The sequence below is a fragment of the Cervus elaphus genome, chromosome 14 (genome assembly GCF_910594005.1).
Source record: "Cervus elaphus chromosome 14, mCerEla1.1, whole genome shotgun sequence".
Lineage (NCBI taxonomy): Eukaryota > Metazoa > Chordata > Mammalia > Artiodactyla > Cervidae > Cervus > Cervus elaphus.
Window position 1 is genome coordinate 36830030 of NC_057828.1, and position 14974 is coordinate 36845003.

A 14974-nucleotide genomic window follows, 5' to 3' on the forward strand; every position below is an offset into this window, starting at 1 on the left:
TTTACCACAAATTTTTTTTTTTTTTTTTAACCACAAATTTTTTTAAATTAAAAAATAAATTTAAAAAATCCTCAGAAGGTAATACTGGCATTTGAAGACTGGGAAATAAAACTGATTCATTTTGAACTCTTGAGAAAGCCCCCTTTGCTTATATACTTCTAGTTTTAGCAAGAAAATCTGAGCCCTGTGTTTGAGTAAGTTTCATCCAAGTGATGAAAAGTACAATTAGTACTAATCCATTAGGCAAATTATGACTTTTAGTCCCAGGTGTTAAGTCAATCCTATCATGATTTCTATTAAGTGCTTTAAAGAAAAGTATGATTGTGACTTCTTGAGGTCTTTAGGGTCTTACTTTTTGAGAAGTGAAAGAGATCTTAGTCATTGTGCTTTTATATTTAGAATGATCTGACCTAACAATAGTGCTGTGGGAAAACTGCATTTTACAACTGAAAGTGATGGGTTATTTTTTCAATAATTACAATAAACTTGCAGAGAAATTCTACATTGGATTTGATTATAAGCTGATAAATATCTTCCATTAGTGAATTAAATGGTAATGGAAACATGATTTTTTCCTCTTTTGGTTTCAGAGAAATCAAATATTTGCTACTTCAGGATCTTTTTATCACTTGCTAATGACATTAGGAATTTGTTCTAGTGACTCCAAGGAATTTACAGGGAAACATGTCCTGTATTCTGGAAGTAAGTGACCCACTCTGATGGTCTTCTCAAGTAGTCCAGGGGTCTGGGCGATCTGTAGCGCATAAGTAGGTAGGTACAACTGACAGCTATCAGCGTTCCAAAGAGAAAAAGTCCTCTATTTATCACCTGCAAAAAGAGTAAGAACTTTCCTTTTATTTGTTCAGAGATTAAAATCTTGAAAATAGACTTCATTCTTAAACAACATTATTTCACTTTTCTATTTGTTCTTTAGTGTGAAACAGAGATTTCATTGCATGACCACTAGGTGAAGTCCTGCAATGGCTGGTAATTTGAAGCTTCCTGCCTTCCTCTCTCTCCTCTCTCTTCCCAGAAATTCCTGAATCCACATGTTCTGTATAAAGAATTGTTAGCATTCAGTCTTTGTCCAGCCACAAAGAAATCCACAGTTGAAAAAAAAAAAAAAGAACTATGAACTCTGTCTTGGAAGAAGCCACAGGTGATTCCGTCACTGCTCAAACCCTGCACGAAGTGTCCCTAAGAAGAGTGATGGGTCCAGTGAACCTCTGTGACTTGGAAGATGCACATTCAAAGACTTAGGCACCTTCACCATCTACAGTCCATCAACCATACAAGCCGAGGAGTCCAGCCCGGGTTGTGTGCATTCCCTTATAATCCTGGCCTCTGACATTACACCCTTGGTCCTACATTTAACTGCCTATTGCTATCTCTTTCCCCTTTGGACTTTTAGCTTTTTGAGGGCCAGGAACCTTATTTTATTCATCTCTGTATGAATAAATCTCTATTCATCCCAATCTAGTCTCTATACAGCAAAGTAATCTTTCTAAAATCCACACCTGAGGCTACAGGTCTCCTTTGTCTTCCGATTTTCCTTAAAATAATATTCATGACGTCTCAGGTCCTACTTGCTATTCCAGCTCCTTCTCTTGTCGTTCTCACACATATGAGCTTCCTCCTGCTCCACCAAATACTTGCTGCTCTGAATGTCTGAGAGGGTTTTTCAACTTCCACCCTCCTTCCCCAGGTCTATGACCATCGTCCTCCAGGGCAGTGCCTCTCCACCTCAGGTCTCCACTTCCCGTACCAGTCTCTGAGCTATGCCAAGGGTAGGGACTGCCTCATGTTCATCCGCATGCCTAGCTCAGTGTCTACATACTAAATAGAACTATTTATTTACTGAATAAAGTTGTAACATTTCCACAGGGGAAGATCAGGAATCTGAATCTCCATTTAATGGCATCTGTGAGTCGACTGCCCAAAATTAATGTGGCATAGCATTACATTGGAATTAGATTGTGTTTTATAAGTGATTTGACCTTGTCCAATTTTTTTATGTTAAAATCCTAGAAATCTCAGCATTGGAAGGAATCTCATTGCATTCCCATCTTAAGTCATTGACAATCACTACAATACTTAGATGTTTTTCTCAAAGAACAAACATAATTTTGTATTACCGGTTTTGTCTTTTTCAGAAATAGAATTATTTGTACTTGTTGTTCAGTTGCTAAGTTGTGCCTGACTCTTTGCGACCCCATGGACTGCAGCACGCCAGGCTTCCCTGTCCTGCACTATCTCCCAGAGTTTGCTCAAACTGAAGTCCGTTGAGTCAGTGATGCCATCCAACCATCTCACCCTCTGTCACCCTCTTCTCCTACCCTCAATCTTTTTCAGCATCAGGGTCTTTTCTAATGAGTCAACTTTTCGCATCAGGTGGCCAAAGTATTGGAGCTCTAGCTTCAGCAACAGGCCTTCGAAAGAATATTCAAACCAGTCAATCCTAAAGGATTTTGCCCAATTTTATAAATTAAACCCATAGGAGTATTGCATGAAGAAAGTCAACTGCTAAATAACAGTAAAAGGTCATGCTACTAAAATAAAGTAAAAAGTTTAGAAATATTAGCATCAGTTTCTTTTTTGAATTTTCTTCTCTTCAAGAGTTGCCTCTTCTTTGTAATTTTGTTCATTAGGCATTCTGTCACCTGTGTAGCCAGGACATTTTTTATCGGAAGGCAAACACTTGGTGTCTGTTTTGTTATTTCTGTATTTGTCTGAGGTAAACATAACCATAACACTGTGAACTTCAACATATCAAATTACAAGTAAGTGTAACTTGTTCCCACCTTTTTCTGCCAGTGCCAACGCAGCACTGCTTCATGGTATCTTATTCTGGAAAAGGTGACCTGTAAAAGTTTAAAAAGTATTCTTAAGTATTCTATAATGGCTAAACAGAAGATTAAAATGAGGAAAAGTCTTGAATCCAGACCTTACCATGGTATAAAGAGGAATAAAGGTAGATGGCATAATAGCATGAAGAAATCTCTCTATGTTCTTTTGGAAGATGAACCACCTTGAATTGACGTGTGCTCGCATCTGTAATAATGTAAGGAGTCTCAAAGAATATCTTTTAAAAAGTACCTTTTAATTGCTTACAACTTAGTGTCACTCTTCATTCCCATTCACCACAAAGCCAGACTCAAAGTAGTCAAATAAACTCTTGCTTCCTATCCATTTCAGCCATTTCCTTTTCGGCCATTGTCAGAGGACAGTAACTTGAAAAGGTACAGCAATTATGCAAACCCTGTTAGAACTCTATTTTGCTCCAGGGTCGATTCTATTTCAGCAAGTGTTTGCATGAATCTGTGAGTTGTCTGTGAGCCCAAAGATTTGATTAGTTTCTGTTATTTCCTGGTCAGTTTGCAACATTATTTTGGCAAGAAGAGATCTGTTTAAAGCTATGCCTCTAGGTTTATTCCATATTGAGGTTAAATCTTATGTTATAATTGTCTTGTTTTTAAGACAAGGCAAGATATCTCAATGAGAATTCCAGAAGCTTACAGAAGCTTACCTTCACCACATATGAAAAAATTCCGCTCAAGTTGAAGTCTACTTTATTTCTTTCTGTCTTCAGGAGAGATGGAAAATAGCTACACTCTTTCTAAAAATTTATCTTGTAAATTTTTTTCATTTGATTGAAAAACTATAACCATAGTCATTCACTGTGAGTTTTCATGTGACTGGCTCAAAATGGAATTGTGGTTTTCTTCTGAGTATTAATCTACTGACTGTGAATTTCTTTGGTGTTACATATTTCTTTTAGTACAAAACCCCTCAAAGACTATTTAATGCTACTTTAAGTTTACAGCTTATAATGTTAAGAATGGAAAGGTTAATCAATGTCTCTAAAATTTTCCAAATATATTAACTCATATCAAAAATATTTTTTCATTAAACAGTGTATTACTAACTCTACTAAATGTCTAAGGCTTGAGCTTATGAATGATCAGATATTGAAACTAGACACTTTTTTGTTTTTGTTACCTCCTAAATGTCCCTGAAATATAGATGAAGATGGTGTGTGGGGTCATTATCACTGTCTCTGGCTTCATATCTCAACCATGTAAAAAGGAATGCCCTGTGTGTGTGTGTTTTCTTTTGGCACCTATTCTTACACAGCATGCGTGAGATGGGGCTGGAACAAAGAAAAATTAAAGAACCTTTATTAGAATATCAGTGCGTGATCTTATTGAAAATAACAAAACCTTCTCACTTACCTCTATGTAATTGTACATGGATAGGTCTGAAATTGCATGGTCATCTGGAATTCTAAATCTTGAGAATTCTGGAAGACACATACCTAGAATCCAAGTTAAATAAGATATCTTTCCCAAAACAGTCTGTAAAAAAATGGGCTGAACTCTATACACTTTAAATTAAATGGTGTATTGTCTACCAGTTTTCTCTCTAACCTTATAAAACTACGGACAACAAAGCTGTATGACCAACAATCTATGAATACTGAGCAATAACACATGGACGTTTCCCATCACCTAGTTTAATAAAGCTTATGATAAAGACTATGAAATATACTAGATTAGTAAATCATTATTTTTTACTTCACAAATGGAAAGCAGTTCATATAAATGACTTTAAAGTGATTCCAAATCCTTAGATGTTGCTACTCTCCTTTTTGTTCTTCCTTGCTACCCCATGTAAATTTGTTTCATTTGAACTTAAGTCACCTGTTTCTGTAGTGTAGTGGTTATAACATTCGCCTCACATGTGAAATGTCCCTGATTCTAAACCAGGCAGAAACAGACTTCTCTTCTGGCTTCCCTGGTGGCTCAGGCAGTAAAGAGTCTGCCTGCAATGCAGGAGATCTGGGCTTGATCCCTGGGTCAGGAAGATCCCCTGGAGAAGGGAATGGCTATCTGCGTCAGTATTCTTACCTGGGAAATCCCATGGACAGAGGAGCTTGGAGGGCTACAGTTATGGGGTCACAAAAAGTCAGACATGACTGAGCAACTAACACTCACCTCAGCTCACTTTGTTAGCTTAAACATCAGCTCCTCCATTATTCTCTTGTCTCCCAGAGGAAGGCTCCATGTTTTACTCATGTTTGAAAACTTAAACTGGTATATGGTAAATACTGAATAAGTATTTGATAAAGTAATGATTAATGTAACTTCACAGGGCCAAACAGCTCCCATTTTGGGGAAGCCATTTCTAAAGTCAGAGAGTGCGCATGAGTACAAGTCCCAGCTTCATCACTTACTAGCTACTGGGCTTTGGGCAAGTTACTTAAGCTTACATTTCCTAAGTTGTAAACTCTAAGCTTAAATTTCCTCAGTTGTAAACCAGGGACGAGAATAGTACCTATGTCCCACGTTTTTCATGAGATAATACATTAAAAAAACATTGCAAGATCCCCAACACATATTATATGTTCAGTGATGTTAGTTATTGTTGTGATAATTAGTTTTGTCTTCAATCTCTTATAACTAAAACCAGTATTGACAGTATGTTCTGCTATATAAGCTTTCAGTCTATCTCCACTATTGTCATCACATGCTAACCAATCACACAATGGCTAAGAAGGGAGGAAACGGAATACCTCTGGATCCTGAGCATCTGCATGAAATAACTGAGAAAGGAAGTAAGAAATCCAGAAGAAATTTACCCTAGAATCCATAATCTTTTCAGGTTCAGTACCATACTGTTCACTGACACCCTATAACACTTAACATTTTTTTTACTCAGAGCTTACTTTATTCCAGCCTTTTTTTAAACTTTTTTTTTTTTTTTGAGGTATAGCTGATGTATGATATCCCAGCAGGTGCAATGGTAAAGAATCCACCTGCCATTGCTGGAGACCCTAGAGATTGGAGTTTGATCCCTGGGTTGGGAGGAGCCTGGGAGTAGGAAGTGGTAACCCACTTTGAAAGTCCACGGACAAAGGAGCCTGGCAGGCTACAGTCCTTGGGGTTGCGAAAGAGTTGAACACTGCTGAGCCCACACAAACAGTCACAGTCACACTATATGAGTTACAGGGGTACAACACAGTGATTCACAATTTTTAAAGGTTATACTTCACTTATAGTTATTATAAAATATTGGTTATATTCCCTGTGTTGTACGGTATATCCTTGTAGCTTATTTACTTTATCCCTCATAGTTTGCCCCTCACCTTACCCTTTTACCCACTAGTAATCACTAGTTTGTGTCTGTGAATCAGGCTTGAAATAAAAAACACACACTTTACACAAGTCATTTGATTTAACCTTCACAGCTTTCTGAAGCTGGTATTATCCCCACTTTATTGATGGGGAAAAAATGAGACTTTAAAAAGATAAAATGACTTGTTCAAGGTCACAGGGCTAATAAGCTGGCAAGTCAAGACTGGAAACTGGAGAAAAGAAGAAGGCGGAGGAGTAGGTGGACATGGAGTACAACTCTCTCCATGGATACATCAGGAATGTACCTTCAGACACAGAAGTGCATGCAGAATACCATCTGAGAGCGGACAGGAGTACCTGACCAGAGGATAAGAATATATAGAATCACGCAAGACTTGGTAGATGAAGGAACTAGGGGAAAAAGCAGGAGTGTTAGTAGGACTGGACCTGCCCTCAGTGGGTGGGGGCACTGAAGCAGGAGTCCGATCCCCACATCGGGGCAATTGTCTGAGTCAGAGGAGAAACATTTAAGGCTGAGAGTGAAACAGCTGATCTGTGGCAGCCTAAATGGAATGAGAATCAGACAGTCCTTGCTGCAGCCATACATACCCCGGACAGGGACACAGGTCTCCTGCAAGGCGCAGTGGCTGGGAGCTGGAGTTTAGGGATTGTGGAGCAATCCCAGGGTAAGGGCTGCTGTTGACTCTGAAGAGATGGATAGAGACGTGAGGGAGGAGAAATGCCTGTGTGGTGGGAAATGCCTGTAGAGGAAAGTTAGGCAGCCATGGAAGCCAGGCGATACTGCTGAGTCACACGTAGGGTGTGGAGCCATCACCACAGCCTCTCTCTCCCCACACGCCAGCACCCGCAGCTGAACAATAGACAGGCTTGCCCTTCAAACGCCTGACCGCACTGAACTACAGAGTAGGACCCCACCCAGGGTGCCCTTTGAGTGACTGATGCGCTGCTGATCTAGAGAGTAGGATCCCAGCCAGGGGTCCCCTCTATGTGCCTGATGCATGGAACAACAGAGAAGGACCCCAGGCAAGGGAGCCCTCTAAGTTCCTGAACGGACAGAGCTACAGAGAAAGACTGGCCAAAGAGGCCTACTGATCGTTGGCTACCAGAGGCTCGAAACAAGACTCTGTTAGGGCCATAACTCCTGCAGTGGGGGCAGTCCATGTCCCCGCACACTTGGCGCCACTAGGGTCCTCACAAGCCAAACAGCTGTGCCAACTTCATGCTCAACTCTCACTAGGGCAGAGCTGCCACAGGCAAAAAGTCTTGTGTCTATGGGCGCAGGGTCGCTTTGGTTGTGTCTGACTCTTTGCGACCCTGTAGACTGTGGCCTGCCAGGCTTCTCTGTCAGGGAGTGGGGTTCTCCAGGGAATACTGGAGCGTATTGGCCAATACTGGTTGCCATACCCTTCTCGAGCAGTATATTTCCTGCTGCCCTGGCCGCCAACTCCCCTGAGTACCTGATGCTGCCAGAACCCCAGTGACCCAAGCAGCTGCACCACCTCCACACCTGGCCCTCACAGGGGCAAACCCAAGTCTTCCAGGGAAGCCTCAGGAGCAAACCCCAGTGAGTGACCCATATGCAGAGGTGGAAATAAAACCACAATTGAACCAGGGGCAGTGTGGCTAAAGAAGAAGACCCAAAACCTTCCCACCAGCTGTACAAGCTGCAGATTCAATCCACACGATCAACTAGGCAGACTCTGTGTCTATGGAATACATAAATGGTCAGCGAGAGCTCCCACAAAAGAAAATGCACTAGTTCTGATAGCTGTGGACATTGGAGGCAAGAACACATAGGAGTAGAACCAGATTAGAATCTGAGCTGTCCCCACAGCAGGTCCAGAGATCAGCACAGTTTTGGAGGCCATCCTAGGGAGGTAAGGTGGACTGTGACTCCCATTGAGGGAAAGGACAGCAGTGACTCAAGAAAAACATTTGTTATTCTTATCATTTATTGTTCTTATGTTTTGACTTGCTCCATAGATTCTTTTGGATCTTTTTTGTTTTTCCTCCCCCCCCGCCTGCTGTACAACTACAACAACTGTTGTAGTTGTCAATTTAACTGGCACTATGAAATCTAATTAAGCTTTTGAGTTTTTTTGTTTTTTCTTTTTCTCAGTCACATTTTTTATTGTTATAAACCTCTACCTCTACATTGGGCTTTTGCAGTTCTGTGGAGTCCCCCCCCTCCTTTTTTTCTTTTCTCCTCTTTTTAATTTTTTAAATCTATTATTATTTTTTCTACATTTATTCCTTTGTTTGCTTTTCCTATTGTCTTTTTCCCCTTGCAGTTAATCTTGAATGTATATAAATCTTCTTTATCTACCTCTATTTTACTTTGCATATCTATTCTTTCTTTCTTTTCTTTCTTTCCTTTCCTCTCAACATATTTGCTAGTTTTATTTTTATTGCTTTATTTCCCAATTGGCCCTTGCTTTAGTTTTGTTTTCCAGTTTGTGCTTTAGTTAGTTTTCTTCTTGTAGATATAATTTTTTATTTCCTTTGTTTGCCGGGTCAATCTACTCTATTTTTGTTGAACTGTTTTGACTTTGCTTATGAGTATATATGTATATGTGTATATTCTATTATGTTAATTATTATTTGCCTGATTTTGTAACTGCCATTTGTCTGGAGTTCATCTTTGGTTTCTCATTTTCGGATATTTGCTTTAATCTCACTTAATGCCATAACAAACCACTTGTGGAATCTTTAATCCTGACCAGAGATCAAGCGTTGAGCCTTTGGAGTGGGAGCACTGACTTCAAGACCCTAGACTACCAGAGAACTAACCCTGCTGCTGCTGCTGCTGCTGCTGCTAAGTCGCTTCAGTCGTGTCCGACTCTGTGCGACCCCATAGACGGCAGCCCACCAGGCTCCCACGTCCCTGGGATTCTCCAGGCAAGAACATTGGAGTGTGTTGCCATTTTCTTCTCCAATGCATGAAAGTGAAAAGTGAAAGTGAAGTTGCTCAGTCATGTCCAATTCTTAGCGACCTCATGGACTGCAGCCTACCAGGCTCCTCTGTTCATGGGATATTCCAGGCAAGAGTACTGGAGTGGGGTGCCATTGCCTTCTCTGAAACTAACCCTAGGAAGTATCAAATAGTGAGAACTCACACAAAGGAAACCACTTGAATACACTACCCAGCATCACCCAACCACCAAGAACACCCTGTGCAGGATGCCTCATCTAAACAACAAACAAAACGAAAGTACACACCCAGTCATCAGCAGACAGGATTACCAGCTCACTCAGCCTTGCCCATCAGAGGAAAAGCAAACAAACAAAGAAAAACTCAGCACAAATCTCACCCTATACAAAGCTTACACAAACCACTGGATCAACCTTAGGAAGGCAGAAACCAAAAGGAAGAAAGAATTCAACCTTGAAACCTGGGAAAAGGAGACCTCAAACACAATACATTAAAAATAATAATGAAATGGCAGAGAAATACAACACAAATGAAGAAACAAACTAGAAACACAGAAGTCCAAATAAATGAAGAGGAAATAGGCAAACTACCTGGAAAAGAATTCCGAATAATGACAGTAAAGATGATCAAAAACCTTGAAAACAAAATGGAGAAAATGCAAGAATCAATTAACAAAGACCTAGAAGAATTAAATAATAAACATACAGAGACAAACAACACAATTACAGAAATGAAAAATACTCTAGAAGGAATCAAAAGCAGAATATCTGAAGCAGAAGAATGAATCAGTGAGTTGGAAGATGAAATAGTGGAAATAACTTCTGAAGAGAAGAATAAAGTAAAAAGAATGAAAAGAACTGAAGATAGTCTCAGAGACCTCTGGGACAATATCAAACACACCAACATTTGAATTACAGGGGTCCCAGAAGAAGAAGAGAACAAGAAAGAGTATGAGAAAATTTTTTAAGAGATTTTAGTTGAAAATTTCCCCAACATGACAAAGGAAATAGCCAATCAAGTCCAAGAGGCACAAAGAGTCCCACATACAGGATAAACCTGAGGAGAAACACCCCAGGCACATACTCATCAAACTAACAAGACTAAACACAAAGAAAGTATATTAAAAGCAACATAGGAGAAGCAACAAGTAACATACAAGGGAAACCCCATACACTTAACAGCTGATCTTTCAGCAGAAACTCTGCAGGCCAGAAGGGAATGGCAGGATATATTTAAAGTATTGAAAGGGAAAAACCTACAACCAAGATTACAGTACCCAGCAAGGATCTTATTCAGAATTGATGGAGAAATAAAAAGCTTTTCAGACAAGCAAAAGTTAAGAGAATTCAGTACCACCAAACCAGCTTTACAACAAATGTTAAAGGGACTTATACAGTCAAGAAATACAAGAGAAGAAAAAAGATCTACAAAATAAACCCAAAACAAGAAAATGGCAATAGGAACACATATATCAATAATTAGTTTAAATGTAAATGGATTAAATGCTTCAATGAAAAGACTGAATGGCTGAATGGATACAAAAACAAGACCCATATATGTGCTGTCTACAAGAAACTCACTTCAGACCTAAAAACACATATAGACTGAAAGTGAAAGGATGGAAAAATATATTCCATGCAAAAGGGAAGCAAAAGAAACCTGGAGTAGCAGTCCTCATATCAGACAAAATAGATCTTAAAATAAGGAAGATTACAAGAGATAAGGAAGGACACTACATAATGATCAGGGGATCAATCCAAGGGAAAGATGTAACAATTGTAAATATCTAAGCAGCCAACATAGGAGCACCTCAATACATAAGACAAACACTAACAGACATAAAAAGAGAAATTGATAGTAACACAATATTAGCAGGAGACTTTAACACCCTACTCACACCAATGGACAAACCAACAAAACAGAAAATTAATAAGGAAACACAAGTCTTAAATGATACATTAGGTGAGATGGATCTCATTTATATCTTTAGGACATTCCATCCAAATGCAGAAGGCTATACCTTCTTCTTAAGTGCACATGGAGCATTCGCCAGTACAGACCACATCTTGGGTCACAAACCAAACCTCAGTAAATTTAAGAAAATTGAAGTCGTATCAAGCATCTTCTCTGATCACAATGCTATGAGACTAGATATTAACTACAAGGAAAAAACTGTAAGAAACACAAACACATAGAGATTAAACAACACATTTCTAAATAACCAACAGGTTACTGAAGAAATCAAAAGGGAAATAAAAAAATTCCTAGAAACAAATGACAATGAAAACATGACAACTCAAAACCTATGGGATGCAGCAAAAGCAGTTCTAAGAGGGAAGTATAGCAATACAATCCTACCTCAAGAAACAAGAAAAGCATTGAATGGACAACCTAACTTTACACCTAAAACAAGTGGAAAAAGAAGAATTAAAAAAAAAACCAAAATTAGTAGAAGGAAAGAAATCATAAAGATCCATGCAGAAATAAATGAAAAAGAAATGAAAGAAACAATAGTAAAAATTGATAAAACTGAAAGCTGGTTCTTTGAGAAGATAAACAAAATTGACAAGCGTTTAGCCAGACTCATCAAGAAAAAAAAGAGAGAAGAATCAAATCAACAAAATTGGAAATGAAAAAGGAGAGGTTACAACAGACAATGCAGAAATACAAAAGATTATAAGAGACAATTAGGAATAACTATATGGCAACAAAATGGATAACCTGGAAGAAATGGACAGATTCTTAGAAAAGTTCAATCTTCCACAACTGAACCAGGAAGAAATAGAAACTATGAAAAACTCAATTGCAAGCACCGAAATGGAAGCTGTAATAAAAAAATCTACCAAAAAAACAAAAGCCCAGGACCAGATGGCTTCACAGGAGAATTCTATCAAACATTTATAGAAGAGCTAATGCCTATCCTTCTAAAACTCTTTCCAAAAATTGCAGAGGGAGGAACACTTCCAAACTCATTCCACGAGGCCACCATCACCCTGATACTGAAACCAGACAAAGACAACACACAAAAAGAAAACTACAGGCCAATATCACTGATGAACATACATAAAAAAAAATCCTCAACAAAATCTTAGCAAACAGAATTTAGCAACACATCAAAAAGCTCATACACCATGATCAAGTTGGGTTTATTCCAGGGATGCAAGGATTCTTCAATATATGCAAAGCAATCCATGCGGTATACCATGTTAACAAATTGAAAGATAAAAACTATATGATAATCTCAAGAGATGCAGAAGAAAGACTTTGACAAAATTCAGCATGCATTAAAACTCTTCAAAAAAATGAGCATAGAAGGAACCTACCTCAACATAGTAAAGGCCATATATGATAAATCTACAGCAAAAATTATTCTCAATGGTGAAAAACTGAAAGCATTTCCCCTAAGATCAGGAACAAGACAAGGGTGTCCACTTTCATTGCTATTATTCAACATAGTTCTGGAAGTCATAGCTACCTCCATCAGAGAAGAAAAAGAAATAAAAGGAATTCAGATTGGAAAAGAAGTAAAGCTCTCACTGTTTGCAGATGACATGATGCTGTACATAGAAAACCCTAAAGATAGTATCAGAAAATTACTAGAGCTAATCAGTGAATTTAGCAAAGTTGCAGGATACAAAATCAATACACAGAAATCATTTATGTTTCTATATACTAACAATGAAAAATCAGAAAGAGAAATTAAGGAATCAACCCCATTCACCACTGCAACTTAAAGAATTAAATATCTAGGAATAAACTTACCTAAGGAGACAAAAGAACTGTACACAGAAAATTATAAGACTCTTAATGAAAGAAATAAAAGAGGACATACACAGATGCAGAGATATTCCATGTTCCTGGGTAGGAAGAATAAATATTGTGAAAATGATGATACCACCAAATTCAATCTACAGATTCAATCTGATTCCTACCAAATTACCAATGACATTTTTCACCAAACTAGAACAAAAAATTTCACAATTCATATGGAAACACAAAAAACCCTGAATAGCCAAAGCAGTCTTGAGAAAAAAGAATGGAGCTGGAGGAATCAACCTTCCTGACTTCAGATTATACTGCAAAGCTACCATCATCAAGACAGTATGGTACTGGCACAAAAACAGAAACATAGATCAATGAAACAAGATAGAAAAGCAATAAATAAACCCATGCACCTTTGGGTACCTTATTTTTGACAAAGGAGGCGAGAATATACAATGGGGCAAAGACAGCCTCTTCAATAAATGGTTCTGAGAAAACTGGACAGATACATGTAATATAATGAAATTAGGAAACTTCCTAACACCAAACACAAAGGTAAACTCAAAATGGATTAAAGACCTAAATGTAAGACCAGAAACTATAGAACTCTTAGAGGAAAACATAGGCAGAACACTTGATGATATAAATCAAAGCAAGATTCTCTATGACCCACCTCCTAGAGTAGTGGAAATAAAAAAAAAAGTAAACAAGTGGGACCTGATTAAACTTCAAGGCTTTTGCAAAGCAAAGGAAACCTTAAGCAAGGTGAAAAGACAACCCTCCAAATGAGAGAAAATAATAAATAGCAAATGAAACAACTGACAAAGGATTAATTTCCAAAATATACAAGCAACTCATACAACTCAATGCCAGAAAAACAAACAACCCAATCAAAAAGTGGGAGAAAGACCTAAACAGACATTTTTCCAAAGAAGACATATAGATGACAAACAAACACATGAAAAGATGCTCAACATCACTTACTATTAGATAAACGCAAAGCAAAGCTACAATGAGGTATCGTCACTCCAGTCAGAATGGCCATCATCAAAGTCTACAAACATTAAATGCTGGAGAGGGTGTGGAGAAAAGAGAATGCTTTTGCACTGTTGGTGGGAATGTAAATTGATACAGGCACTATGGAAGACAGAATGGCGATTGCTTAAAAAAAACTAGGAGGAAACCACCTTATGATCCAGCAATCCCACCCCCTAGCCAAATACCCTGAGGAAACCAAAATCGAAAAAGACACATGTATCCCATTGTTCAATGCAGCACCATTTACAATAGCCAGAACATGGAAGCAACCTAGATGTCCATTGACAGATGAATGGATAAAGAACTTGTGGTACATATACACAATAGGGTATTACTCAGCCATAAAAAGGAACATATTTGAGTCAGTTCTGATGAGGTGGATGAACCTGGAACCTATTATACAGAGTGAAGTGAGTCAGAAAGAGAAATAAATATCGTATTCTAACATATATACAGAACCTAGAAAAATGGTACTGAAGAATTTATTAACAGGACAGCAGTGGAGAAACAGACATGGAGAATAGACTTATGGACATGGGGAGAGGGGAGGAGAGGGTGAGATGTATGGAAAGAATAACATGGAAACTTACATTACCATACATAAAATAGACAGCCAATGGGAATTTGCTGGATGGCTCAGGAAACTCAGACGGGGGCTCTGTATCAATCTAGAGGGGTGGGGTGGGGAGGGAGATGGGAGGGAGGCTCAAAACGGAGGGGATATATGTATATCTATGGCTGATTCATGTTGAGGTTTGACAGAAAACAACAGAACTCTGTAAAGCAACGATCGTTTAATAAAAAAAGAAATTAAAAGAAAAAAGGCTGGAATATGGGTGTAGATTAAAAATGGTTCTCTAAGTAGTCTCTTATCTGCCACTGGTTTAATTTCAGAGGTGACCTTTGAAGCTGAGAAGCAGTAAAAGTTATCCAGTTCTATTGTTTTCAATTTCTTTTACAGATGAAAATTATGTACATTTAACTTATTTTCAGAGTTATATATAAAAATTTAAAACTTCAATACTTGTAAAATTATTTGTAAAATTCATTTTAATCAAAAGGCAAATGGAAGTATTGTATGCAAACT

At 38.3% G+C, this 14974-nt stretch overlaps 1 protein-coding gene across 1 annotated transcript in view; it reads right to left on the minus strand.

Moving 5' to 3' along the window:
- Positions 1–31: 31 nt before the first annotated feature.
- KMO (kynurenine 3-monooxygenase) overlaps positions 32–14974 on the minus strand; it is a 63098-nt gene continuing 48155 nt past the window's right edge. The window contains 5 exon segments of the mRNA XM_043923551.1: positions 32–688; positions 691–828; positions 2802–2861; positions 2950–3051; positions 4233–4315. Of these exon segments, the coding sequence (XP_043779486.1) occupies positions 626–688; positions 691–828; positions 2802–2861; positions 2950–3051; positions 4233–4315 (446 nt within the window). The 3' untranslated portion in view covers positions 32–625.